Source organism: Miniopterus schreibersii (genome assembly GCF_964146895.1).
Source record: "Miniopterus schreibersii genome assembly, chromosome: 5".
Classification (NCBI taxonomy): Eukaryota; Metazoa; Chordata; class Mammalia; order Chiroptera; family Miniopteridae; genus Miniopterus; species Miniopterus schreibersii.
The window spans coordinates 3,065,235-3,092,888 of record NC_138106.1 but is presented as its reverse complement, the minus strand read 5'-3'; the positions used below and the strand labels follow the sequence as shown (position 1 = coordinate 3,092,888).

At 51.0% G+C, this 27,654-nt stretch overlaps 2 protein-coding genes across 13 annotated transcripts in view; both read right to left on the bottom strand.

The window, feature by feature from the left end:
- The window catches only part of TMEM50B (transmembrane protein 50B), a 38,910-nt gene extending 14,200 nt beyond the window's left edge, over positions 1–24,710 (bottom strand). For 4 of the 11 annotated variants that reach the window (XR_013998959.1, XM_081139329.1, XM_081139328.1 and 1 more), the window contains exons 1-4: positions 16,018–16,135; positions 4,710–4,863; positions 3,435–3,547; positions 1,676–1,743 (exon numbers count right to left, since the gene is read on the bottom strand). Coding sequence is in view for 10 of the 11 variants with exons in the window: in XM_081139329.1 (XP_080995455.1) it covers positions 1,676–1,743; positions 3,435–3,547; positions 4,710–4,844 (316 nt within the window). In the remaining variant the exon portion in view is untranslated. Of the gene's footprint in view, positions 1–1,675; positions 1,744–3,434; positions 3,548–4,709; positions 4,864–7,064; positions 7,170–8,421; positions 8,446–9,082; positions 9,205–9,746; positions 9,894–10,119; positions 10,239–16,017; positions 16,169–17,547; positions 18,601–24,636 lie in introns of those variants that run through there. The other 7 variants (XM_081139332.1, XM_081139326.1, XM_081139331.1 and 4 more) reach the window with 7 other exon arrangements.
- DNAJC28 (DnaJ heat shock protein family (Hsp40) member C28) lies at positions 20,343–24,744 on the bottom strand. Of its 2 annotated transcripts, none has more exons than XM_081139315.1 (2): positions 24,459–24,744; positions 20,343–23,177 (listed from the first exon to the last, which is right to left on the bottom strand). In XM_081139315.1, exon 2 carries the CDS (start codon positions 23,144–23,146, stop codon positions 21,992–21,994), a length of 1,155 nt encoding a protein of 384 aa, XP_080995441.1. In that variant the 5' UTR covers positions 23,147–23,177; positions 24,459–24,744; the 3' UTR covers positions 20,343–21,991. The 2 variants fall into 2 exon arrangements, with proteins under 2 accessions (XP_080995441.1, XP_080995442.1); XM_081139316.1 differs by having other exon boundaries at positions 24,637–24,714.
- Positions 24,745–27,654: the final 2,910 nt, after the last annotated feature.

Below are 27,654 nucleotides of genomic sequence, written 5' to 3'. Positions count from 1 at the left end.
AATTCAGGTAAGTTACGATGACATTTTCCAAAGAAAATAGTTCCCAGTAACATTAGTCTTTAAAGAAAAATCATCACATTAATTATCCTGTGCTCTCTGCACGTTTCACTCGCTAATACGTGCTTCTCAGTCTGTGCTCTCCCCCAGTCCCGACCCCACCTGCCGAGGCCGGGGCACAAGGCGCGGGCACACGTGTACACACGTGCGCGCACACACACACACAGGTGCACTTTTAACTTAGGCTTGCCTGTCCTTTGTCACCGGCCCCCTAGAGGAGCGTGTGCGTGCTGGGGACCTGCCGAACACCGTGCCTGGACTTAGCCACATTGTGCTGTGCACTTAAAACGTGCTCGGGGTAGATCACATGCGAAGGGTTCTGACCACCAAAAACAAATTTTAATTAAAACTCTTTTTAAAAAGCTAAGCTCTTCAGAGTTTCTTTATTTGGTGTAAAGTGTTATGATTCTTACTTTATCACTCCTTTTATATGAAATTCTCGAAAGGGCCACGCTATAGGGAGAGAAGGCAGGTGGGTGTGGCGGGGGGGGGGCAGGATTAAGCACAAGGGGTGCGAGGGAACTTTCTGGAGGAAAATGCTCTCACCGTGATGTGGTGGCAGTGACACACGCCATACGTTTGTCAAAACTCACCACACCGTACACTTTAAATCAGTGAGTCTTATTTTATATTTTATATAAATTATGCTCAATCAAGCTGACACATACGCATGACTACACCAGACAGAGACCAAAGGCTCCTCGCCTAGAAAGAGCACCGCAGGGTGGCTGGCGACCGGGCGCAGAGCCGGACGGTCAGAGCTCAATGCAGAGCTCAGTCGGGCTCCACCGCTCCCTCGCTTGTGAATTCGGACGAGTCACTTAAGCTCTTTGTGCGTCGGTTCCTTGGTCTAACAGTGGGGACAGTGAGAGCCCCTGCCTCGTGGGAACATGGTGACAGGTGAGTCAGTGTGTGTAAAGCATTCGGGACAGTCTCTGGCTCACACTAAGTTTTCTGTAAGTATTTCCTAATATCCCTAATCTTTCAAAATCCCCACCTAATCTCCAAAACCCTACCCCAAATTCCAGCCAAGCCACAAGTGCCCCGCCCGGGCCTCGGAGGCTGGAAACAGAGCTTCCCACCCACTTCCCCCGGAGCGCGACTCCGCGGAACAGGCTCCCGGGCTCCGGCGAACGTGTCACACCCGAGGAAAGGGAAAGCAGCGCTGAGTGGCGATCCAAAGGAACTCACGCTCCAAAAGGACGCTTTCTAGGTGGACACACAGCAGTTCCCTGAGGCTGTGCGGGTGGCGACCGGGCCAGCAGGGCGGCCGGGACCGCCGCCCAAGTCTGAGTCCCTGGGGCCCTCGCTGCGCTCCGCGTCCGCAGGCGGCGCTGCTGGTCATCCCCGGGGGTGAGACCCACCCGCCACCAGCCCGGCGGAGCAGCCTGGAGCCCACACCACCGGTTCTGCGCGGAACCGTTTATCGTACCCTCTGGGCAGTATTACCTGACACAAAGGGCCACTCCCGGCAGAAACTTCCACTTTCTTAAGGATTCAAATAACACTAAAACTTTCTTTAAAGTCAACTTCTACATGCTCCGCGCGATCGCTGCCAGTCCTCGGGAAGGCTCCCTAGAGGCCGCTCTGCCCGCTGGGGGCCCTCGTGGGCCTTTACCTGATCTTCCCAAACAGCCGCTTTCGTAGCTGTCGCCTCTCACCTGAGCATTGGACACGGCGTTTATCCTGCAACGACACACAATCATCCATGAGCTCCCGTGGGGCTGAAATGGTCACGGGCTTTACTTACCATGCAGAAGGCAGGCATTCCCGACCGGAGTCAGCACCTGAGGAACCGAACATTCCTGCCAACTTAACACCCTGGCCGAGGCAAGTGCTCGGCTAGTCTTTCCTAAGTACGCCCAGGAAACACCCTTAATTTTAAGAGATTACATTACTGGGCCCCAGAGACTAGGAGAGGGCCATTCTTCTGGTTTCTCTGCCTGGTGTACATTTATATGGGCGACTCAGTGTGTGTCGGCCCATTTACGGTTCTCGCTACAGGAGTTTCAAGGTTTCTCCTTGTGCTGAGCGATTTTCTCTGTTCCACTTGGAGAGCAGTCAGACCCTTTATTCCATTGTTGCAGTGTAAGTGCTTCTGTGGCAGAGATCGCCTTTTCTTAGCACCCTGAACGAACGTAAGTACTTCCATCTTCTACACTTTAAACTTTTAAAAAATTCCTGACAGAAGAAAATTCTAAAAATCTTCATGTCTAGCATATTTTTTAATTATCAAAAGACATCCATGCCCTGGCTGCTGTGGTTAGAGTGTTCATCCCATAGACAAAGGGGCTTGGGTTCGATTCCCAGTCAGGGCACCAAATTCTTACCATCAAACTGATGGGTTATTATTTATAAATCAAGTTTGATGGAGTGATTACTATCTACAGTGGCTCAACGTTTAAGTTAAGGGGAAAACTTTTACTTTGTAAATAATATAAAATAAAAACTTTAAAATATATTTTTTTAAAAAGACATCCATGAAAAGCTTTCAAACTCTTTTATGAGGTGAGATAACAGATAAACCTGAAAATGACTTAATAAAAAAAAAGCTGCCCTGGCCAGTTTGGCTCAGTGGTTAGAGCGTCGGCCTTCAGATTCGATTCTGGCCAAGGGCACATATCTCGGTTGCAGGTTTGGCTCCAGTTGGGGCAAGTGCAGGAGGTAACCAATGTTTCTTTCTCTCCCCCCTCCTTCCATTCTCTCTGAAAAGCACTGGAAAAAATATCCTTGGGTGAGGATTTAAAGTAATAATAATAATAAATTAAATAAACAATAAAAAAATTTAAAAAGCTATTTCCCTCTTATTTGAGACCAATTCTGCACCTCTCCCCCCCCCCCTCGCCAAATACTGGCAAACACAGTGAAGGAATCCATTTTTAAAAACAACCCTCCATGGTGAAAGTAGAGGGTAAGACAATGCTCACTACTAAAAACCTGGAAATGTAACATATCTCATTAACTCTGAGATGCACTGATTTTTAAAATTCACCATTACTTTTTAAACTGTCAAGAAAGAAAAAATGTTATCAACTATAATTATAAGATACCATGGACTATAAAAAGCACCCTGACATTCGGAGATATTAAAATATAAAAAATAACCTTGGGACTAATAAAATACGGTAAATAACCTGTTTAACCAAATCTGAGGAGGAAAATCACAGGCCGACCTTCCCAGGCGCCGCGACGCTCCCTGACTGAACTCAGCAGCCAGTCCTCGTTTTCACAGACTCAACAAAATGGGGATGTATTTATTTATTTACTTATTTAGCAGTTAAAGAGGAACCCATCAATTAACTTAAAAAGTTATTCCAGGTAGCAGACAGCATGAACCCTTCAGGAAAAGTCCGTTTTTAGGACTTCCCGGTACTCACATGAAGAAGGCCAGCGTGGAGAACACCCCGCAGGTGTGGAAGGCGTGGTTCAGCTGCCCCGGCGCGGGGTACACCACGGCCGCGTCGATCATGACCCACCAGCCTGTGAAAAACTGGAGAGCGCCCGGGTCAGCGAAGCAGCGCGGGCCCGGCCCGGCCCGGCTCACAGCTGCTCTGTGACGTCCCTCTTTCTCTACAGGCCACATGCGTGGAAGGGAAGGTATTTCTACGTCGAGTTTTGGATGTTGGAAAATAAAAAATAAGAACGCTTGTTTACGTAGCCCTCGTAGCACGGGGCACGGGCCTAACCCGTGAGATCTGTGCAAGATCCCGAAGCTCCGCTCTCAGCACGAGACGAAAACGGGGTGGCCGGGGACGGGCCGTCTGCTCTGCCACCCGCAGCCCGACTCTCAGCCGACTTCCCACACCCCGCTTCCCCACCCCGGGGTGTTTCACCCTCTCTGAAGATCCTCCCTTGATTGATATGCCCCCTGCTTCTGCTTCCACGAGTGAGCTGTCCGCGCCCACGTCTCCAAAGCTATTTAACCCACTACGGGATTCACTGTGTAACCTGATTAAATACCGCTTAACTGACTGAACGTAAGTTTGCAAACTGTAATGCTTTTATGTGAACTAAGCTGAATGCACTTAAATTAGACAAGTTGCTAATGAATTTCATAAACAAATTAAGTGCAGATGAGACGACCATAAAGAGCGAGAAAAACTTAGAAACACCTGAGAGAATTCTGTGTGCAGGATGCTTCACTGTTACTTTTAGGTCCTGCTGTGCTTAATTTATTTTTTTCTACTGGACTTTAGGTATAGAACTATATACTGAAAGAGATGAATTTTTTAAATGTAATAGAAACTGAAATATGCTTCAAAAAATGCAGTTGGGCCCAGCTAGTGCGGCTCAGCGTCGATCCCCGGTCAGGGCACAGGCCCGGGTTGCGGGCTCCATCCCCAGTCGGGGGCCTGCGGGAGGCAGCCGGTCAGTGACTCTCATCACCGATGTTTCTCTCTCTCTCTCTCTCTCTCCCTTCCTCTCTCTGAAATCAATAAAAACATTTATTTTTTAAGAAAAGGTTTTACAAAGTCAGATGAACCCAGGACCTACCTACCCCATTCTGTTCTGTAACAGCATCTAGAGCTGTGGTCATTATTTATACAAACAGCAAAATAAACAGCTCTGAATGGGCAGTCACAGCTCAAAGAAACCGCGTTAACTTTTGGGGTGAGAGGTGACGCCTAAGAGTGCCCGGGGCCCCCACTCACCAGCACGCCTGCTACCACGGAAGCCACCGTGTTCCTCCTCTCGCCCCAGTCGACGCACTCGCACTCCGGCCAGCGGACGTTATCCAGGAAGCCGGCCATCGCCACCCCGCGCGCACGCGCGCACGCGCTTCTCATTCAACACTGTGCTCCACAACTGCAAAGACAAAAAGGGAAATATTTTTAAGAAATGAAATGTCTCACTCCTCTCTTAAGGCTTTAACACAAATTTACTTTAGGTCCAAAACTACTACAGTTAAGAAGAAAAATTAAACGAATCTCCACTGAGATGTACGCAGGACTGTGCCGGGACACAAGGGGCAGGGCTGTGCCGGGACACGCGGGCAGGACTGTGCCGGGACACGCGGGCAGGACTGTGCCGGGACACGAGTGCAGGACTGTGCAGGGACACGCGGGCAGGGCTGTGCCGGGACACGGGGGCAGGGCTGTGCCGGGACACGGGGGCAGGACTATGCCGGGACACGGGGGCGGGACTGTGCCGGGACATGGGGGCGAGACTGTGCCGGGACATGCGGGCAGGACTGTGCCAGGACACAAGGGGCAGGGCTGTGCCGGGACACGGGGGCAGGACTATGCCGGGACATGGGGGCAGGACTGTGCCGGGACATGCGGGCAGGACTGTGCCGGGACATGTGGGCAGGACTATGCCGGGACATGCGGGCAGGACTGTTCCGGGACACGGGGGCAGGACTGTGCCGGGACACGAGGGCAGGGCTGTGCCGGGACACGAGGGCAGGGCTGTGCCGGGACATTGGGGCAGGACTGTGTTGGGACACCAGGGCAGGGCTGTGTTGGGACACCAGGGCAGGGCTGTGCCGGGACACGAGGGGACTCACTACTTGCTATAAGGGAGCATGACAGTTTCACACGTCTGCAAATTCCATGGCGCTTCTCCCACTGAGAGGTGCACCGACGCCCCTCTCCCTGCCTGCGCCCAGTAACAAGGGCCTGGGGCTGAGCTGCAGAGAAGTGAAGCTATGGAACCCCTGCCCTGCAACCCCAGACGCATCACAAAAGGCGATGCTGTTTGCAGCTGGTCCTCCAAGTGACGTAAAACATCCAAGGCCACAGTGCTGCGAGGAGACCGCGTGCAGGCCTCCGGCCCCAGCTCCAGGTACGGTCCCAGCCAACGGCCAGGATCACCGGCGGACGTGAGCAGACCCTGCTAGCGGAGGCCACTCCGGCCCAGCATCGGCCCGGACTCCAAGCCGTCCCCGAGGCCCCAGGTGTGTGGAGTCGAGACACATCCTCCTGGCTGTGCCCTTACAAACCCTGACCCGCGGACACCAGAGCAGAATAAAAGGCTGTTCCGGAGCTACCTTAAGGCAGCAGCAGAGAACAGAATTCTATTCAACAAGAGAGAATGAACTGACACACAGAACCACACAGAAAAAAATCTCAAAAACATAATTTAAGTGAAAGGAGGCAGACACAAAGCACGTATACTGTCCGATTCCATGGAAATGAGCCTGAGGAGAGCGAGCTAACCAGGGTCCCCCACAGGGCCCAGGGCTGCGTATGGGAGCTTGTGGGGTGAAGGAAATGTTCTACACCTTGGCCAGGAGAGGGGTTATGCAGACGCACACTTGTCAAAAGTTAAGTGTACACGTAAGATCTGTGTATTTTATAGCATGTAAAAGTTTACCCACATTGAAGTCTTGGCCTGCATGCATTATGGGCACATTTTATCAGGACATTCTGCAGACATGGAAATGAACAGTTTTCAAAGATTAAATATTAACTGGCTAAAAGTAAGTATAAGGAAGGTCACCGTGAACTTAAGACAACATCTGAAGTTTAAAACAAGTCTTATTTCCTGTTATAAAATGAACTTCCCCTATACTAACCTATTAAGTAGTTCTACAGCTATTTATAATAAACATACATAGCTATTTCCACACACTGATCCCTGCTGGGCTCAAGTTGGAGGGTCAAAGAAACATCAAAGTAATACAAATAATTACTATGAAGGAAATGCTAACATTTTAAAACATACTGAAATTTAAAAGCTGAGCAAAGTTAATTAGATTAAGAGGAAGCGAAAGGGGCAGAGCAGGGGAAGTGCATTATCTACACGCCCTGAGGCCCCTCAGGCTCCCACAAGGAAGAATTTGCTGGCCCCAGAGAACCAGGGTGCAGCGGGGTTCGGAATGGGTCTGGAGACAGGTAAGGGCAGATCACACTGCAGACTGACACAGGCCGGGGGGCCTTGGGGCTCCGCTGTGGTTTGTGATGAGAATCGGCCGAGGGACCTGAAGGAGAAAGGAGCTGAGGCCTCAGCCCAGTCCCTGGGGCGGCGCTTAGGCAGGAGGCGAGGGACAGCGGAGGCCGACTTGCCTGCGGGTTTCATGGTTGGCGTTTGCCGAGAGATGAGCGTGTTTTATCACGGCGCGGTCCTCACTGAATGGAAACTGACAGCAGATACAAACCCTGGCTCCCCGGCTGAAAGTGGAAACACACACACAACCTTTAATCCAAGACAACGGGCCTCTGGAGGCTCACTGAAGGCTGCAACCAGTCGGAGAAAATCTGAACGTTCACTCATAGACTCAATGTTAAAGTAAAATAGCTTACTTAATGCAGACCAAAAAAAAAATCTGCGTTGGAAAAACATTTAATGGCATGAAGAAATGGCAATGACTAAGTGAAAAAAAGCAGGCTGTTAAAACTGTACCAAAGCATTATTTCCTTTTTAAAAAAGAATTACTCTACGTATCTAAGCAGAGACATATGTAAGAATGCTGCAGGACCAATACCGGTGCCCTCACAGATAATCATACACACGGCGAGGGCCTCGGGCTTGTCTCGCTTTTCCTTACCGATCCTCAAAGTCCGCTGCACGGAGCATGAACTACAGCTTCTTAAATATGACGTTTTAAAAAGTGACTGTAATTAGCGCAATGAGCTGTGATGCTTCTTACCCGTTGAGAAACCTCTTGGATAATGTGCTATGTGACTGCTTTTAATAAATTTACGAAGACTTTTTTAGGTCAAGGAAATTATTGGTATGTTCTCCCACAAAACGGACCCTGGGACCGATTTTTTAAAAAGCCAAGATTACTGAACTGAATTAAGGATTACTGGTCTGGCCCACAGACCTTCTCATTCGGCAGCTATCATCCCTGATAGAGGTAACTCCTCATGAAAGAAAATCTGAAATGTCCTTTTTAGAGGACATTTTAAGTGATTCAAATGTCAAACTTTCATTTCCCAAAACTCAGCTTACATAGGGAACCAAAGGACACTTTCAGAAGCAAAGGAGAAACCACCAGACGCTTGAACATACACGCGTGGTCGGAGCAACCCCACCTGCACCCAAGTCCCAAGCACGTCCAATTCAGAAATCTTTCCTTTAGCCAAACTTCTGTGCTACCATCTGTTTGTTCGCCCATCTCTTTGCTGGGTGTTAAATGTTACTAGTGTTGGACACTGAGTATATAAAAATGATTAAGACAATCAATGTAGAGAATAGTCTAGTTATAGACATTGTCCGAAGAACAAATAACTACATTATGACATGTGCTATATACATATATACCAGCAATTTTTCAGCCAATGGCAGCAAGAATTTTTAAAACATGCAACACCTGACTCTTCAGTCAGGGGCAATGACCTCTTTTCCCTGAGACTGTCAAGTTAAAAAATAACAGCCAGCACAACAATAGCCGTCCAGTGTAATAAGTCAAAGTTATACCTCATTTTTTTCTGTCCAGTCAACAAAAAATATATCTTCTGGTTTTCCACAGAATTTTAGTAATTAGTTTATGTGTGCCATGAGACAAAAAAGGTTAAAAATCAATGGCATATACTGTGGGCTATAAAACAAAAATGCTATAATAAAAATATGAAGAAACGGTTATAGGACACTACGTGCTGGGAGGAGTTTAGAAAGAACAAACTTTGCTGGGTTTTGAAGCATAAAGAGGAGTTTGACAGATGAAAAAGAAGGAATAAAATATGCAAAATTATGTGGGCTCCGAAGAATAGGACAGGGTTTAAGGTATTTGAACGACAGATGGTGATGAACCTGTTTGGGACAAGATCATAAGAGTCTTCAGCCCACTCAAGTCTGAACTGTACCCTCTGAGGCAGGGATTAGCAGGCTTTCTGTGAAGAGCTGCAGTGCAGCCCCGCGGGCGCGGCGCGGCTGGTTGGAGGGCAGTCCCATCGCGGTTCGATTCCCGGCCGGGTGCACCCGGGAGGCAGCCGATTGATGTGTCTCTCTCACGTCCATGTTTCTGTCTCTCCCTCTCCCCCATCCTCCCTCTCTAAAAAAATCAATTAAATAAATATAAATAAATAAAAATTAAAAAGAACCACATGGCATACATTTCCAGTTTTGCAGACCAACCGACCTGTCACAGCCGCTCCACTCTGCCGTGTAGCATGAAAGCAACCGTGACACAGGAGCACGGGAGCGAGTGTAACTTACAAAGGAGGCGGGACGCTCGGCGGCGGCCTGCAGGCCCGCTCCAGGCTGTGGGCGCGGGGAGGGGGCCCATCAGCACCCCGCGGGGCTGCAGAGGGTGCTCGCCGCCCCCCTCCTTCCCCACAGGCAGAGGGGAGGCTGCGCTGGGGCCGCTGGCGCGGGCTGAGGAGCGAGCTTTGGGTGAGGGAACAGTGACGCAGTCCCGGGGGCAGGAAGCAGCTGCGTCAGCCTCACTCCGGCCGCCCAGCGCCACCGGGACAGAACCACTACAGGAGGGGGCACAGGACCTTCAGCGCAACACACCTGCTGTGACTGAGGACGCCAGGTGGCGAAGGGCACGGACACGGGCATGGACACGGACACGGGCATGGACACAGACACGGACACGGACACGGGCATGGACACAGACACGGACACGGGCATGGACACGGACACGGACACGGGCATGGACACGGACACGGACACGGGCATGGACACAGACACGGACACAGACACGGGCATGGACACAGACACGGACACAGACACGGACACAGGCAGCAACCACTGGGAGAGGGGCTAAGGCAGGAGGACAAATTAGAGGCGCCCAGTACTTGGGTGGCAGCTGAACCGTGGACGGGGCCGGGGTTGGCCACGGTGGCGCTTGACTCCCTCCGGGCCGCACCGGGGTGGCAGCTGCCACCGCGCCGCGTCTCCTTGGCACACGCTAACTGCCCGGCGCGTCCCCCGGGAGCCCGGGGCTGCGGGGAAACAAAGATGAACAGAACTCAGCCCTCAGCAGCGGGAGATGAACAAACAAGCAGAGAAAGCAACTAACACCTTTGTGAGATTAAATTCCAATTTGTGTCATTTAAAAAAATCTGTTATAAAAAATCAGAAGCTGAACAAAATAGAAGGATCAGTCCAGGTATTAGGTCTAGGCAGGCAGAGCCAAGCAAGCTGACAGAAGGGAAACAAAAAGGAAACCTGCATCTTCCCCACCACTGCTCCGGTCACAGCTGTTAGTCAGGGGCCTACAGGGTACAGACCACCCGCGCCACGCCCAGGCACCCTCCGTGGGCCGTCCACGGAGCCCTCGGCGCGCCAAGGCGGCCGCTCTGACCGCCCACATTACTGAGAGGGCTGGGGAAAGGTTAACTTGCCAAGGTCACACCGCCAGCCGGAGGGCGGCCAAGGCCCCGCCTTCTGATCTGATTCCAGAGTCTGGGCTCACGGCCGCTATTGCCCTGCACTGCCGGGCACCCCACAGCCTCACGGGGGCTCCCGTTTCAGTTCGAGCAGAGACGCTATTTTCCCACCACCCGCAGGGAAGAGAGCAGGAGGAGCAGCCCCAATGCAGAGGAGCCGGGCGTCACCTGGAAGCCGAGGAGCGGCCCGGTGGGGGCCACTGCGTGGTGACCGCTGCGGGCGCAAGCCTGGCCAAGGAGTCTGGAGGACAGGTTTTCCCCTGGGCTGCTATAAACCCGGGCCCTAGGCTCTCACACTGGGAATATTTTATAGGCCTAAATCCAAGTGCATGAATCATTCAGACAGCTAAATACTTCTGGAAAAGATACTTTACATACTTAATCTCAGGGAATGCTTATTCGCCTTCTGACTCGTGAGTTACACAGAACAAGAATAAAATGCAGGTAAGGACCACCAATTTTGGCAGAAGATTTAAATCTAAAAGTCAAAGTAAAGGACAGGGGGCATAGATTTTTAAAGACTTTAATTTTAGAACTATATGACTTCCCCCAGTAATATCCTTAACAACTTTTATTCAAAATGTGGGTTATTTGGTAAATTCTCCCCTCTACTGCTTCTCTATGTAACTGATTCACAGATTTAAGTACCCGGTCCCAGTCCAGCTGGTGTTGCTCAGTGGTTGTGCGTCGGCCGACCCAGGCACCAAGAGGCTGCCAGTTAGATTTCTGGTCAGGGCACATGCCTGGGTTGCAGGCTCGATCCCCAGTAGGGGGCGTGTGGGAGGCCGCCGATCAATGACTCTCTCATCATCGGTGTTTCTCTCTCTCTCTCCCCCTCCCTTCCTCTCTCTGAAATCAATAAAGAGAAATTAAAATATATATATATAGGACACGAGCTGTTGTTCCCCTGTCCTAGCTCAGGAAACTGGCAGCCAGACACTTTCCTTCCAGACAGGAAGGTGGAAAACTATTCAGAGAAAGAAAACTTAAAACAAATCATGATAATCTCAGAGATAAGAGAACACAGTGCACCTATTAAACAAGAATCGGATGCTATGCGCCTTCTTGGCCTTTTGGCTAAGATCAGGGAAGAACAGGGTGCTGTGGTAAGAAACGTTCAGACTAAAAAGTAGCCTTTGGAAATTAAAAATGTGGTCATGGAAATTTTTTTAAAAATCCAAATACATGGGCTGGGAAATAAAAGTTAAGAAAATCTAGCAGTAAGTAGCAAGGTGGAAACCAGAAGAAAACAAGTAAGAAAGTTAGAAGATCTTTAAAAGGTTTACATCTAAATAGCAGGTGTTTCAGGACAGACTACAAAGAAAACAGCAGGGAGAAAAATAACAAAATAGTTCAAGAAACTTCCCCAGAACAGAGGTTTTAAAGGGCCCGTCCAATACTCAACCTGATGGGTGAAAACAGACCCACGCTAAGACACATCATTTTCAATTTTAAAACACTCCGAAGTGTAGATTCTTTACGTTTGCAGAGAGAGAAAAAAAAAATAAGTCCCATACAAAGGAATTCTCAGCAGCAGCACCAGAGGCAAGATGACCACGGGGCAACAACGTCACAATGCTGAAGGGAAATTATTTCCAACTAAAATTCTATTACCAGCCATAATATCAATCAAGTATCACGGCAGATTCAAAACACAGTCGGACAGGCAAAGTCTCCCAAAAATGTTACTCTTGTCAGGAGCTGCTGGAGTTTGAGTGCTACCAGGTCAATAAAGAGGGCACAGGAAAGACCCAGCACCGGAGAGCCACGGAGAGGCCGCTGTGCCCCAGGCGAGGAGGGTGAGCGGCCGGACAGGCACCCCTGTCCCAGCTGCCGCAGCAGCTCTCTCACTCGGGCACTGAGCGCCCCTGAACTGGCCCAGATTCCCGCCCGCCTCAGCGGGGCTGGCCTGACCTTGGTCCTGGGCTGAGGCAGTGCCCTCTCCTTGAAGCCCTGCAGCCTGTGTCAGCAGGGGACCGTCGCTTCCTGCACAGGAGGGGTCTGCCTCGACCTACCCTGCTAACTGCAGGCGGGCCCGGGGAGCGAGCGGCCCACCTCTCCGACCACATACTCCCTGGACCAGAGTCCTGCTGTCCTTGCAGAGCGCGGTCCTCACTGGCGCCCTCCAGGTGCCCTGATGGTGGTGAACCTCGTTTCCCGGGACCCACTCCTATCGCTGCCCACGGACTCCCTCAGAAAGGGCCCCGTAAACAGGCAGGGAAGCCCAAGCCATTCTGTTCTGCTCAACTTTTCCTGGAAGCCTCCATCTAATGGTGACAATACAGTCCTTTCCTCACGGTCAGGTTTGGGCCTACAATTAGGAAACAAAATTTTAATCTCACATTTAAAAAGCTCTAGCATGTTCTATTAAGCCTGTTTGGATCTCATCTGCGATCGGGGGGGGGGGGGGGGGCGCGCGAGAATTTTGTTACCACAGTTTATTTAATGAAAAACCCAATGTTAATAAAGGCACAGTTTATAGTCCTGTAAGGTTTGAATTTAACTGCAAAAATTAATATGATGTTTAGATTTTATAGCCTGGTAGAAAAAATTAATCCCAAAGATATGACTTTGTTGCTCTTTGGAACAGTAGCCAATTATATGTAACTCAGCAATTTTATTGAGACATTTCTTTCCCTAGGTACTACATAAATACCTAATCCTTAAATCCTCTTAAAGCCAGCTAGCTCTCCGAGGCACCCTCAATAACGGGGAAAGCTTTGAAACATGCTCGCTACCTACTTGTACGAGAATTTTGTTTTTAATACCACTCTCTCAAAACAAAGTATACTATTTAGGATGCGTGTGTATGTGTGTGTGCACATTTATGTACATATGTGTAAATGTATATGTACTTATACATTAATGTGCAAAGATTTTTTTTCAATCCTTACCTGAGGATATGTTTTCACTGATTTTAGAGAGAGAGGAAGAGGGGAGAGAGAGAAACACAGACGTGAGACACATGGATCTGCTGCCTCCTGTACATGCCCTGGGACGGAACCCACAGCCTAGGAATGTGCCCTGACCAGGACTCAGATCCACAACCTGCTTGTGTACCCGACGACGCTTCGACCAGCTGAGCCACCCAGCCAGGGCTGAGAAGCTAATTTTAAAAAGAGAAAGATTAACAGAAAAAACCAGGATAGAGGCTGCTTCTGGAAGAAAGATGCAAATGTTCTGCTTCTTAATCTGTGGTAGATACGGTGATGATCATCATAATAGTATTCTTTAAATAAAATATGTGTATCTGTTCTACACATTTCTTTTGTACCTGAGACACATTTTGCAATAAAGGAAACATTTAAAAAGAGAACATGAGCCCGGCCAGTGTGGCTTAGTGGTTGGTGGCCGACCCATGAATGAGGAGGCTGTGGTTCCATTTCCAGTAGGGCCCATGCCCAGGTTCTGGGTTCGATCCCCAGTAGGGGGCGTGCAGGAGGCAGCCGAACCATGTTTCTCTGTCTTCCTTCCTCTCTCTAAAAATCAATAAATAAAAAATTTAAAAAGAGAGAACAAGAAGTTCTCTCCCTGTGGACATGCGAGTGGATGACCACAGACGGTATCGCACAGGACATGTCGGCGAGTGTTTTCTCTCCCCGAAGGCCCCCTCGTTTATTCTTGCCAAGACAATCAATGAGTCAGGATAACTTTAAGTCAACACCACGTGGTAACAAAGTTAATAAATTTGCCATTATTTAACCTGGTCCTCAAATTTTTCTTTTCTTTTTTCTTTTTTTAAAATCCTCACTGGAGGATATTTTTTCCATTGCTGTTCAGAGAGACTAGAAGGGAGAGAGAGAGAGAGATTGAAACATCAATGTGAGAGCGACACATCGATTGGTTGCCTCCTGCTCCAGCTGGGCCAGGGACCGAGCCTGCAACGGAGGTCGTGCCCTTGGCGGAGATCGAACCAGGGACCCTGCAGTTAGACGGCGGACACTTTAACCACTGAGCCAAACAGGCTAGGGCCTCAAGATTTTCTTGATTCAATCTCTAAATATAAAAGGTTACACAGCTTCTAAGAAATGCATTCAGATCAAACAGAATTAGCTCCTGCCTTTAAATTGTTATAAAAAGATTCCTGGTGAAAAGAACATTATGTTTTTACTGATCTGTTAAAATTATCTACTTGAAACTTATTGTATAATGCCAAAAGGATTTACAGGCAAGGCTTTTAAGGGCTAACACCCAGAAACCACCAAAATGTCCATCAACAAGGGGCTGATAAATATATTAAGAGTACCTCCAAAAAATGGCATTTTAAAAACGAGGTAGGTCCACAGGACTGATACAAAAACGCGTCCTTATATTAAGCCAGGTGCCCAACAGTATTATGATATGACCCCCTTCTAGGGAGTGGAATTCAGTATGAAAAGGGGCAAAGCGAAGAAATAAGGAATTCTAACTTTTTACATGATGTACTTCTAGGCTGCATACAGTTCTTACTTGAAATTCTTCTGTGATGTTAAAAGAAATTTACGACCTGAACATATGGCTGTAATCCGTTAAAAGGAGCAAATAAAGATAAAACGGAAGGATACATTAATTTTTATCTTGGATCCAGAAGTGCGGTCAGGCGAGCCCGGCGGGCCGAGGCTGCCCGGCGGCCGGCGGGGGGGGGGGGCGGGGGGGGCGCGCCTCCGCCGGGCACAGCTCCGCCCTCTCCCTGCTCCCGGGAAACCTGCTTTTCCAGAGGCATCGACGCTCGGAATAAATTCTGATTTTCACTTTAAGAAGGAGGAGCCACTAGGCTGTACACTTGAAACTAATACAAATAATAGTGAATGTAAACTGTAATTAAAAAAAGAGAGAGAAGGCAGAGTCTTGCAACATTGTTACCGGTAAGAATGTTTAACGTTTGTTCTACGTCTGAAACCTACGCAGGTTTGAAAGAAGAGAAGGCGACTGAGGAGCGACTGCAGATGACGGGAAAGCGGCGCCGAGCCTGGGAGCAGGAGCCAAGGGAACAGTTCGGAGACGGGTCGAGTTCGGCAGGCGGGTCTGGGACAGGAGGTGGCCACTGCGAAGGGAGAAACTCACGCCTTTGAGGAGCGTAACGCTGATGACAGTCATTCCGGTCGGAGGCTTGAATCCCCCCGACACACACACGCACACGCTAGGCTTACAGAAGGTCACATATCTACCTTTCACGTCCATTGACTCAGAGGCCAACTTATGGGTGAAGATGAAACGGTCCCCGCCGCACACCTGCCATCCCCAGCGGCAAACCTGCGCCGCGACCTATCCGAAAGGACACCCAGCACGCCGAGACGCCGGCTCTAGAGATCGCCGATCCCCTCTCCCGACGCCACGCAGACCGAGTCGGAAAAGTCCCTCCACGCTGACAACGAGCCCAGCAAAGGTTCAGAGCAACCGGGAGGGACCACGGAGCCCCGAGCCGGCCCCGGACGCCCCGTGCGGGCCGGGGAAGCCGGCGGGCTCGACCCGCGAACCTTCCCAGAGCCCGCGGGGCAGCCGTCCGCGGGTCAGGGCGCGTCACGCCACGGCCGGCCGGGGGGGTGGGGGGGGGCCGTGGCAGGGCCGGAGGGGGCGGCGGGGGCCCCAGTCCCGCAGGCCCGCTCCGCCCGGAGCCGCCGCACCCCGCAGGCCGGGCCCGCGGCCGGGGGCGCCTCCCCGTGCGCTCGCTCCCCGGAGACCCGCCGACCGCACTCACCGGCTCCGCGACGCCCACGCCGACCCCAGGGGCGCGCAGAGGGGAGGGGGCTGCGCCGCGGCCGCGCGGGCTCGGCTCCGCTTCGTTTCAACCCCGGAGCCGCGGGGCGAGGCGGGGCGGGGGGAGCGCCGCGGGGCGGGGCGCCGTGCGCACAGCAGCGACCAATCGGCGCGCAGCAAGTGGCCGTTTGGGGGCGGGGCGGGGATCGGGGGCGGGGCGTGACTCTAGTGGGCGGGGCGGGGCGAGGACTGGGAGCCGGGGCTCTGCGCGTCGCCGGCCGGACTCCGCGCGCGGCGCGATCCGCAGCCTCTCGCGCGGGCGCCTCCAGGGCTGCTGGGCGGCCGCGGCCGGGCTCCAGGCGGTCAGGTGCAGCGCCGGCGGGATCACGTGCGTGGGGAGCCCCACACCAGAAGGCGGGGCTCTCTTCGCCTTTCCGGGGCGACCCGCCCAGAGTAGGGCAGGGGCTCCAGCTGGTCCTAGGAGCCCCAGGTCTGCACAGATGCCCTTTGCAGTCCCCGCGCTCGTTTATGGGGCCTAGAAAGGTGAAGTCACTGGTCCAGGACTACTAACTAGTACTGTAACCCGAGGTGTCCGACACAGCACACCTGCCCTGACGCTTTTCCCGGCCATCCACCCGGATTTTTAGCTTTCTTATAGTCAGGTCTCTTCCTACTTTAAAGACACAGGCATCTAGGTCCCCTCCTAACCCCCTGGAGGGGCGACTTATGAACGAGGTGACGGTTCGATTCCCCATTCAGGGCACATGCCCCTGGTGCGGGATTGACCCCCAGTATGGGGCGTGCAGGAGGCAGCCCATCAATGACTCTCACTGATGTTTCTATTTCTCTCTCCCTCTCCCTTCCTCTCTCTGAAATCAACAAAAACATATGTTTTTTAAAAAGACTAATATTACACTTGAAGGGTAGTAGCACATATGAAATATGTTTATCATTATCATTAGTTCATCAGTAATGCTTATTGATGAAACTGAGATTCACGTACGTCTGCTATGTTAGTGATCTATTGCTATATAGCAAATTATCCCCACATTTGGCAACTTAAAACATCAAACTTGTATTCATGATTTTGCACAGTTTCTAAGGGTCAGGAACCGGGGAGCGGCTTAGCTGAGTTATTCCGGCTCAGGATGATCGTGAGTTTGTGGTTCATCTGTCAGCTGGGGCTGCAGGCACCTGAAGGTGTGACTGAGGCTCACCCACCTGGCTGCTGGCTACAGGCCGCAGCTGCTGGGCACGTGCCCCTCCACATGGCTGCCTCGGGCATGGCAGCTGGCTCACCCCAGGTGGGAGATCCCAGAGGGAGAGCAGGGACCTTCACCGTCACTTCTGCTGTATCCTACTGGTCACACAGACCAACTCTCATACACTGTGGGAGGGCACTACACAAAACGGTGACTATCAGAAAGGGGGGAAATTGGGGGGTCATCTTGGATGTTGGCTACAACACCCAGTAACTTAGTAATATTTGCTTCTAAATTAAAACAGCTCTCCAGTCTCCGCTGGTACATACTTGTGTTCCACGTAACACATGCAAACTGCGGTAAGCGGTAGGTGTAGTACTGGTCCAACGCCGTCGGCCATGGTTCCATCAGTAATGTTTTCTAAAATGGGGTACAATTCTTGGTAAAATTCCCAAGAAAATGAAGGCAGTTCTCAGAGTAGCTGCATTTGTGGGAGGGAAAAAAATTAGTGTGTTTAAAATCACGCAAAAATTATGTTGTGTTTATATGTAAATACAATTCCATTCTAGGCTTAGGTGATTACAAGCAGACTTTTCACCCAGGTGAATGTCTGGTGGGACGTTTGGATGTTGGGCAGGATGTGGAGAATTTCCTCTTTTTGGTCCACTGCCCTGCACATTGTGAAACTCCCAGCCTGCCTGGCCCCACCTCCCAAATGCCTGTGGTCCGGGTGAGGTTGGAAATATTTAACAAGAGGGTGACTTGACTTCCCATCAGAATAGATGCCAGCCAGCACAACCTACTGGCCCAAATGGGCTAAATAGAAGCTCTGTCCCTCTAATAGTTCTGGAGATTGCCCCAGATCTCCCAGTGTCCTCTAGAGGGCAGTAGCCTCTGCTGAAAACCACCCGGCCCGCCCTGCCCAGCCTCTCCCAGCGCTACACCTCGAAGGATACAGCACTCCTGCGGGCGGAGCTGATTGTACTCGGCTGACAGACTAGAAAGGGAAGTTCAGGAAAGTCACATAACCAGCGAAAGGAAAACCTGGATCTAAATGCAAACCTCCCGAGCTCCCTTCCACTACACCGCATTGCCTGGAGCTCACTGGGATTAGGGGCAGTCAGGGAGGCAGGGACCTGAAGGCAAATAAAGGACAAGAATGACAGTCCAGCCCTGACTGGTGTGGCTCAGTTTGTTGGATGTTGCCCAGGGTGCACGGAAAGGTTTCTGGTTCGATTCCCAGCCAGGGCACTTGCCCAGGTTGCGGGCTCGACCCCCAATAGAGGGCGTGCAGGAGGCAGCCGATCCATGTTGCGCTCTCACAGCGATGTTTCTTTCTCTCTCCCCGCCTCCTCTCTAAAAAAAATAAAAAAATCTCATCGTATATCAGTAACCGTGCTGGATTCTTTACATACATCATCTCACTGAATCCTCACAATTGCCAGTCATTGTTCCTGTTTACACCTGAGGAATCCGCAGCTCAGTGAGCTTTGATACAGGATCGCACACCCACAGAGAGGCAGAGCTGAGCTCAGGCAGTGTCCACATGCCCCGTGGGATACATTCCTGTGTACAGTTCCTGTCTATCTCAAAGCCATGAGAGTCCCATGATCTCCCAGTTCTCAGTAGCAAACAGCAGTCCCCATTCTTGCTGGATGAAGGACCCACAACCGTGAGCAGGTCCCTCATGTAATAATGCTAAGCTTATGGGGGTGCATTTGGATGTGTCTGTCCTGTTGAGACCTGCAGGGAGGACCTGTCACTGAGTGGGGCTGAAGGACATGGCATCAGTCATCTCAGGAAGGTGTGGGTCCTCAAAGAGAAGCCACACTTTTGAAATTGATCTTGGCAGGAAAGAAAATCCCTTAGACGTTACTTGCCTGGGTCTAGATTTGGGTGAGTGGGGGCATTCTTCGGGCACCAGAGGGCTGTCCCAGAGTAGAAGGATGTTGGGCTCTGTCAACGCTGGGCTCAGGCAAACTGGAGAGGGCCACAGGCCAGATGGTCCCATCCCAGGGACTGTCTTCCCTTCCCCTCCATCACCGCTAAGCCTTGAGGAAAGTTGTTTTTGATGTTCTAGACTGATCTCAATCAGGCCAGAGGAGAAGAGGGAGCCCAGTGTCCTTGACCTGGCACCAGGGTGCTGGTGGCACCAGTAATACCAAGGGAAGTGAGTATCTAAGGGTTACACTGAAGGCTGAGGGGCCCATCTACTCCTGTCATTTGCTGATTTCTGATTATCCAGATGCTAGAAAGGTGGGCTCCTTCTAAGGTCTTCAATAAATGCAGACGGAATGAATGGGACACTGTTGAAAGAAAAGGCACTACTTCTAGGAACAGGCAAACCACCACCTGCCATCTGAGGGTACTGGGAATGTCCCAAGAGGTGGCTGAGGCCCAGGGATGGGGACCTAGGCAGTCAGTAGCAGGGAAGTATGTTAGGAAGTAACAGGCCCCAGCCATGGGGACAAGTTACAAGGAACTTTCATCTTTGGGAGGGGCACCCCTGAAGCGAGGCTATGACCCGGCAGAAGGGTGAAGAACATCCATAGTAATGCAATCGTGTACCAAAGGACTGAAAACTGTGGTCTTGAGATACCAAACTGCTGAGGCCAAGCCTCAGGCACACAGACCACAGGCAAAGCCGAGTCATGTAGCTGGGGACAAAGCCACCTAGACAGAGGCTCTCTCCAGGCTCAGGGTGGGGCCGGGGCCCTGGGCCCACAGTCTGAAGAAAGGGGCAGTGAGAAGGCCAGGAACCAGGCAGAGCTTGATGGGGCCAACCAATGAGTTCAGGAATCTCCATAGATTACTGCTCCCCTGAAAAGCCGACAAAGTTAGGAGGTGAAAAAGCATCAGAGAAGGCCAAGGCTGCGCCAGACATGTGTCACGTTCCAATCCAGCCAACTCCAATGAACCGGCCCAAATCTTCTGTCTGACCTGAGGCTCAGTTACTTAAATAACTAAATCTGTTTTTACTTAATTGAGTTACCTTCTTAACAACAATGATCTATGTCACAGTTTTGATCTTACCCACCTAAAATTTAATGAAAAGACATTTAGGTGGTCAGCCAAAAAGGTGGTTAATTATTAGCTGCTTACACAACAATGGGCCATTGAGTAATCATTAAAATTAACTTTATTAATGTGGACAACAGTTACAAACATAAAGTGTGCTGTGCTGAAATTAAGGACTTACTGGAGTTTTCTGATAGCTCCGCCTTCCCATTATCCAATATGGAAAACGGTTTCCTTCCTCTATGTCCCTGCAACGCAGTTCGGGGTCACACACGGAATTCCCTGTGCAGCAGCACTCACAGAACCGCAGCCTTCTAAAATGTTCTGGAACGGAGCTCTCCTTAGAAAGCCGCGAGTTGTGCTGTTCACAATTTTGTTTAGAGCAATGCTGTCACTCTAGAAGCCAAATCACTCATTCAACAAAATCCCCACGTATTATAGCAATCAATGTCCCATCATTTAAGCATAAAACGATGCTTAGTTGTACTTTTAACTATCACATACTTTACAAAATAGCTGTTCTTCCGAAGTGAGAGCGGCCCATGCCACGCTTCTGCATCGCAGCCACCGCACGGTGCTCTGGACTAGAGGAAACTCACCTGCTTCTGCTGACCGCTCTCCATACCCTTCTAGTTGCCCATCCTGTGGCTAGAGCAAATACGCAAACCCCAGAAAGTCAGATTGTTCTGAACGTGGAGGGGACACAGCCACCCCATGAACGACAAACTCTTGTCATTCGCCAAAGGTGCAGACTGGTGGGAGATGCAGACATCTTGTCATTTACTGAAGGGTTCCTAAGACAGGAAATCAGACCCCTGAGAGGGGAAACGGAGATTTTCATGTGACTGAAAAAGGCTCTGGGGAGTCCCACCCATGACATAGCGAGACCTCAGGCAGATTTATGTAAACCTAACATCTCAACCTCTGAGGACAGATGAAGCCAGGAGTGAAATCTTGTTTCCATTGAGCCCAAGGGTTTTTCACTCCTGAAATGTCAGAAAACGCACTCGAAACTCTTTAATAGTGGACAAGGGAGTCTATTCCTAGAATAGCTAAATCAACCAACTTGGCCGATCGATTTTTGCAGCCAATGGATCATGAAGTTAGTCAGGAAAAAGTACAACCCACATATGTATATGTGTATTTTTAATTCAGTACCCACAGAGAAGCCCTTTATAAAAAAGGAGAGTGCAGTAACTCCATAGGCTATTTCCTCACCAGCATTTCCTCCCATGGAATGTCCCAACAGGCTTATACTACTTTTGAGCTTTAATAACCTCAGGTGTGTAAGTGCAGCAAACTTGCAAAAACATACATCATTTGGAGGTTTACTTGCCTACATCCCATACTGGTTTAGTTTTATGACTTTTAATAACATATTTTTGTTTTTCTGTTGTTGAGTGCCTGTGTCTGAAGAAGGCTAATGGTTGTAAGAGTTTAAAACTGCGCTAAGACGTTTGGAATACCCAGTCTGAGTCCCTCACGGCTGACGAACTCTGAAATGGGTTAAACTGTTTTCTCAGAGGTTCTCTGCTTTCCCTGCTGTACTCCCAGGGCGAAGCTGCTTGAACATACCTGAGGCAGTTTCTTACAGCTTTCTGCCTTACACATTATGGGAGCTGTGATGAGTTTTGTGAAAAGCACTGAGGCACACAGTTCTCAAACTCCTGCGTAACAGCCACAAGTCCCAGCCTCTATGTGTGATGTCACTACAACTGAAAATGATTTGGGGTAGTACTGTGGACACTGAGATGGTCAGATTTTAATAAATTTCCACATATTCGTCCAGTTGAAAAAACCTGTCTTGACTGCAGGTGTTTTCTCCCCTTCTCCCCAATCAACGCTATTTGGGTTTTTATCTGTGACTTGTTTTGTTTTCATATGGGCCTCATATATTTCCTGGGCTCTGGCAATTTCCTTCTGTGCATTGAAATGGACTTTTTGCCTGGTTAGGAGGGGAACAATTAAATTAAAATCATTAATTCGCTTGTTTAGTTTTCTGATGTTTTCCTGAAACTGCTCACAAACTTGGTTCCACTGTTTCTGTTCGGTGGGAGTCATGGGATTCCCAAGTTTTTTCCTGGACACTAAGATTGCCTCTCTGAGCTGATCGATAGTATCCTTTATTTCCTTTTGCATTAGGATCCACTCTGGTTGGTATCCATTATCTATCAATATTCTGTTCAGGTTGTGAGTCATGGGATCAATATATGAACAGCCAGAAAATTTCTTTAGAGGTTTTCCTTTCCCGCTGAGATTGTCAAAGTCTCCTTTTGCCATTGACTCCTGAATGAGATCCTCCACTAAACGCTCTATTGCTTGAGTTATCTTTTGTTCTTTACTCTGTCTCACGTCTTTAACGGTTAGACTATCAGGGAAATACTGGCTGTGCAGTTTCTGCTTTTGATATTCCATCACTTGCTCCGCCGCACGGTCCGCTCTAAACTGCCTATATTGCTTCTCTCGCTGGCTCGGAGTTCCAAAGCCAACACCTTCGAAACTTAAATAATGCCGGTGTTGGGGTGCCGTGTACTTGGTGTTTTCGTCGTCGTCTGCCTCTTCAGCTTTGTTCTGTGTGGCCCTTGCTTGTTCCGTCACGTGGGAAAGCACCTTCCTGTAAGCTTCTTCGATCTTTATAAATGTTGCAGAATCGGCAGTGGAGGAGCCACCGTCTGGATGGTACTGCTTGGCAAGCTTACGGAAAGATTCCCTGACGTCCTCCGCAGAGCACCCTTCCTCCAGGCCCAGCAGCCTGTAATATTCTCGCATCTTCTTTTTCGACTTATGAGTTGACATCCTATTTCCAATGACTCCGAGATACGGAAGCATTGTCACTCGGTTAGGAATCACGGCAGCATTTATCAGACGAGATCTTAGGATGTGAGCCATCGTCACATGCAAGGTGTTCATATTTGTACCCAGAGCTCTTCCTAGCAACGATCTACAGAAGGACAACAAACACAGGATGGAGAAAGCTGTATGATCTGCTAATTTCATATTTGCAGCAATAAGGACAATGTGGGCAGTTCTTTCTAAGGTACCAAAATTATTATTATTTTTTTTTGGAGAGAGGAGGAGAGGGAGAGAGACATCCATGAGAGAGAAACATCGACTGGCCGCCTCCTGCTCGCCCTGTGCTGGGGGCCAAGCTGCAGCCTGGGCATGGGCCCTGACCGGGAATGGAGCCGGTGGCCTCCTGGTGCACAGGCCGAGGCGCGAGCCACTGGGCCACACCACCCGCCAGCCTGCCACAGTTCCTGTCTCTGTATTTCACCAACGTAAGCAGGGACATGGGAGCTGATGAGGTCCAGCATGAACGTCCTGTGATATAACCCGGGCTCTACTCGCTAGCACACAATTTTGGAGCAGGCAAGTTCTTAGCGATCAACTGATGCAATCTTCTCATTTTAAAAGGACATGTACCCTGGCCAGTGCTGCCCGATGGCTAGAGTGCCCTGCAGCCCCTGGACAGGCTGGAGTGCCCTGCAGCACCCCGACAGGCTGGAATGCCCTGCAGCACCCCGACAGGCTGGAGTGCCCTGCTGCACCCAGAAAGGCTGGAGTGCCCTGCAGCACCCGGACAGGCTGGAGTGCCCTGCTGCACCCCCAAAGGCTGGAGTGCCCTGCAACACCCCCAAAGGCGGTGGCGGGCTCCATTCCTGGCCACGGCGCGCCCCTCCGGTTGCTGGTTCGAACCCCGGCTGGGGGGCTGCGCAGGAGGCCACCCACCCGCGTCTCCCCGTCACGTCTGCGGTCCTCTCTCCCCCAAAAATAAACACAAACGTGAAGCCCTGAAGGCTGAGCAGCATGAGCGAGTCCGAGCGCGAGGGTCTCGGGCGCAGCGAGCTGTCCGTCCGTCCGTCCGTCCGTCCGTCTAGCCAACTTCATCTGCACCCCCGCCGTCCGGCGTCTCGCTGCCTCCGTCGTCTCGAGGGGCCGTCCCGTGGACAGACCCACCCGTGACGCGGAGCGCGCAGCCCGCGGGGACGCCGAGACGCGGGGGCACAGGCGGCGCGCGGGACCGGTGCGCGCGTGGCGGCCGCGGGAGGACGCGGCGGTTTAACGAGCCACCGACGCGCGGCCGCCAAGGGCGGGCTGCGGGGACCGCGACCTTCCGCGCGACTGCGGTCAACGCCTTCAGATGCGGTTGGCAGGTGGCGGTCGTGCCAGCGGGGCCGTTGCGGGGGAGCGGTCAGGCCCACGCGGGACCCCCCCCACTCACCTTCACCGACGCGGGGAAGGGGCTGCGGGGCTCCCGCCCCCACGCCGCGCTCTGCGCATGCGCGCTCCCCCGCGCGAGGGTCTCCTCCGGACGAGACCACCTGCATTTGTACCCTGAGGGCACTGGCGGGGCGGCGGCCGGCAGGCGCGTGCCCCGTCGGGACGGACGTCCTACTTACCAGGGGACCCAAGGTCTCTCGCCAACGAATTCTCCCCGAAAGGACGCGGGCAGGACATTTCGGGAGGCCTGGTCCCTCCCCCGGGGCGACCCGGGCCGCCTCCGCCCCACCTCCGGCGGGAGGTGGTACGGTCGAGGGGGATTGTGGGAGATGTAGTTCGCCCGCCAGTGCGCCGCGCTCTGGCCCCGCCGTGCGCCTGCGCGCCGCCGTGCGCCTGCGCCTTCCGCGAGGGAGGCGGGGACTGAGCCGGTGCCGCAGGAGCGTCCCGGAGGCCCGGAGGCAGGTGCGCGGCGTGTTGCAGGTGCAGGGCGTCAGCGTGGGCTGGGACCCGTGACGTCGTCTTTTTATTTATTTTAAATTTATTGATATTTTGAGAGATAGAAAGAGGAAGGGAGAGAGAAAGAAACGCCGGTTTGTGCCACTTCATCGATGCTCTCGGGGAGCGAGCCTGCAGCCTGGCTCGCGATGCCCTCGCCACCCGAGCTGCCGGGACGCCGCAGGTCTTTGTGTCCGGAGGGCGCGGGTCCTCAGTAACTGGTTTTGGGGAGGGGAAGACGAGTCCGTTTCCCTGAACAGCCCCTTCCCGGCCTGCAGACCGGGTCCCCTGCGCTGCGCAGACGTGACCGAGATCCACGCGGCCAGGAAGGTGCAGGGGCCCCGGGCTGGACCCCGAGCTCCCGCAGTGCAGCCAGGACCGAGGGGGCAGCTGCTGGGGCCTGAGGACACCCCCCATACGGGGCTCTCCTGGCTTCAAGGGCAGCCACCGTCATGGGGACTTACTATGGGCAGGTGATTTTTTTAAAAAAAGGAAGAAAAAGAAACCTGGGAGTGAGACCTGGGTTGAAAAATCCTGTTTCTTTCCTTTGCTTTTCTCTGCGAGTGTTGTATCTGTAAGAGGGGGGTACCAGTAACCGCTAAGTGTGTATTTAGCTCTGACTTTTTGCCAGACACTGTGCCAAGCGCTGTGAGGACAGTCTCCCAACCTTGCAACAGCCCTTGGAGATCGATGCTGCTGTTGCCCCCGTTTTACGTATGATGAAATACTTGCATCAGACTCGCTGAGTTTCCGCGAGACTTGCACAATGTGTGTAAACACTTGCACAGGACCGTGTCTGGCACATAAAGAGTGTTTTTTTATGACTGTGTCTCCTAAAAAGAGCCAGAAACAGGGACCAGCTGTTCTACGCTTGGGAGTTATAGACAGTGGAATAATTTGTTCCCTTCTCTGTAGGTGCAGAGAAAAAGCTTTAAATTCTGATCCAGAGGGATTTCCTACAAGCAAACAATGAACATAAAAGAACTCCTGTGTGAAAAAAATAGTGTTTCTACAAGTGTTAACTCGTCTAGTCGACGTCTTAAACACAGCGTAAAAGAAAAAAAAGCATCAACACGGTTTACAAACCGCTCATACTCGTACAGCGCTGTGTATTCCACAAAGCTGTCATCACAAATCCCATTTTGATGTTTGCATCGTATAAGTAAGTACACTTTAGTCCAGGTAGTGTAGTGACTTCTTTAAATTGTTAAATGGCAAGGCCAGGACTAGAATTGTAAGTCCATTTCTCTTTTCAGAGGCTCAGTTATATTTTTATTATTATTTTTTAAAGTATGTTTTTGTTGATTTTAGAGAGAGAGGAAGGGAGAGGGAGAGACATCGATGTGAGGGAGTAACATCCATCGGCTGCCTCCTGCACGCCCCGTACTGGGGATCTAGGCCCTGACTGGCCCTGGCTGGGGATCGAACCGGCAACCTCTTGGTGCATGGACAACACTCAACCAGCTGAGCCGCACGGGCCAGGCCAGAGGCTCAGTTTTATAGTGTGATTCTGTCCATGTAGAGGGTGAACTGGAATCTGCGGAATTGTCCGTAAAGAGCACTTTCAGCTGCAGAGTGTACGCCAGCTAACTGACTTGGGATTATATTCCTCATGTACAAGCAATGTGGATGTAGGCAGTTTCTGGTATTGACTCTGCTACCAAGAGTTGCCGCATTTGCTTTACCACTCGCTCTCTCCACGTAGGTACTTTCTCCCCATCGTCACTTAAAATACTTCAGTATTTCCTCAAAGCAAGGACATTCTCTTACATCACCGTAACACCATTACCAAATTCAGCAGATCTGACAGACACGGTATTATTTAACGTATAGGGTTTTGTTCCAGTTTCACCAGTTGTCCTGAGGCCGTCCTTTAGAGAAACACACAGGATGGAATAGCGTTCCTATAATTCTCAACAGCATTCCTTCAGCTTTAAAAAAAAAAAAAAGTCTTTATCGATTTCAGAGAGAGGAAGGGAGAGGGAGAGAGAGACAGAAACATCAATGGTGAGAGAGTCATTGACCGGCTGCCTCCTGCACGCCCCCTGCTGGGGAGGGAGCCCGCAATCTGGGCCTGTGCCCTGACTGGGAATCGAACCGTGATCTCCTGGATCCTAGGTCAACGCTCAACCGCTGAGCCGCACCAGCCAGGCCGTAAGGACTTGTTTTAAATGGAAGCGTGTTGGGTTAGAGCAGCGTTTTTCAACCAGTGTGTGCGCAACATTTCTTTCTTTTTTTTTTTTTTACTGATTTGAAAGAAAAAGAAATACCAACATGTAGAGAAATATTGGTCAGTTGCCTCCTGTACTCGTCCCCACTGGGGATTGAACCCTCGACCTAGATATGTGTCCTGACCAGGAATTGAACCGGCAACCTTTTGGTGCCCAGGACGACTCTCCAGCCACCTGAGCCACACCAGCCAGGGCATGGGCCGCAACAGTTCTTAAGGCATGTAATACCTATTTAGTCAGGAGCACGGGCCCCTTTTCCCCTTAGATTGTCAAACAAGAAAATGGCACCAGCCAACACGGAATTCACATGCCACACAGTTCACCTATTTAAAGGGTACAATTCAATCCAGTGGATCTAGGCAATGTTCATGGGGTGACAGAACTATCAGCACAGTCAATTTTAGAAATTCTTATGTCCCCAAAAGAAACCCTGCACCCTTCAGTCATCGCTCGCAAATACCCCTATCCCCC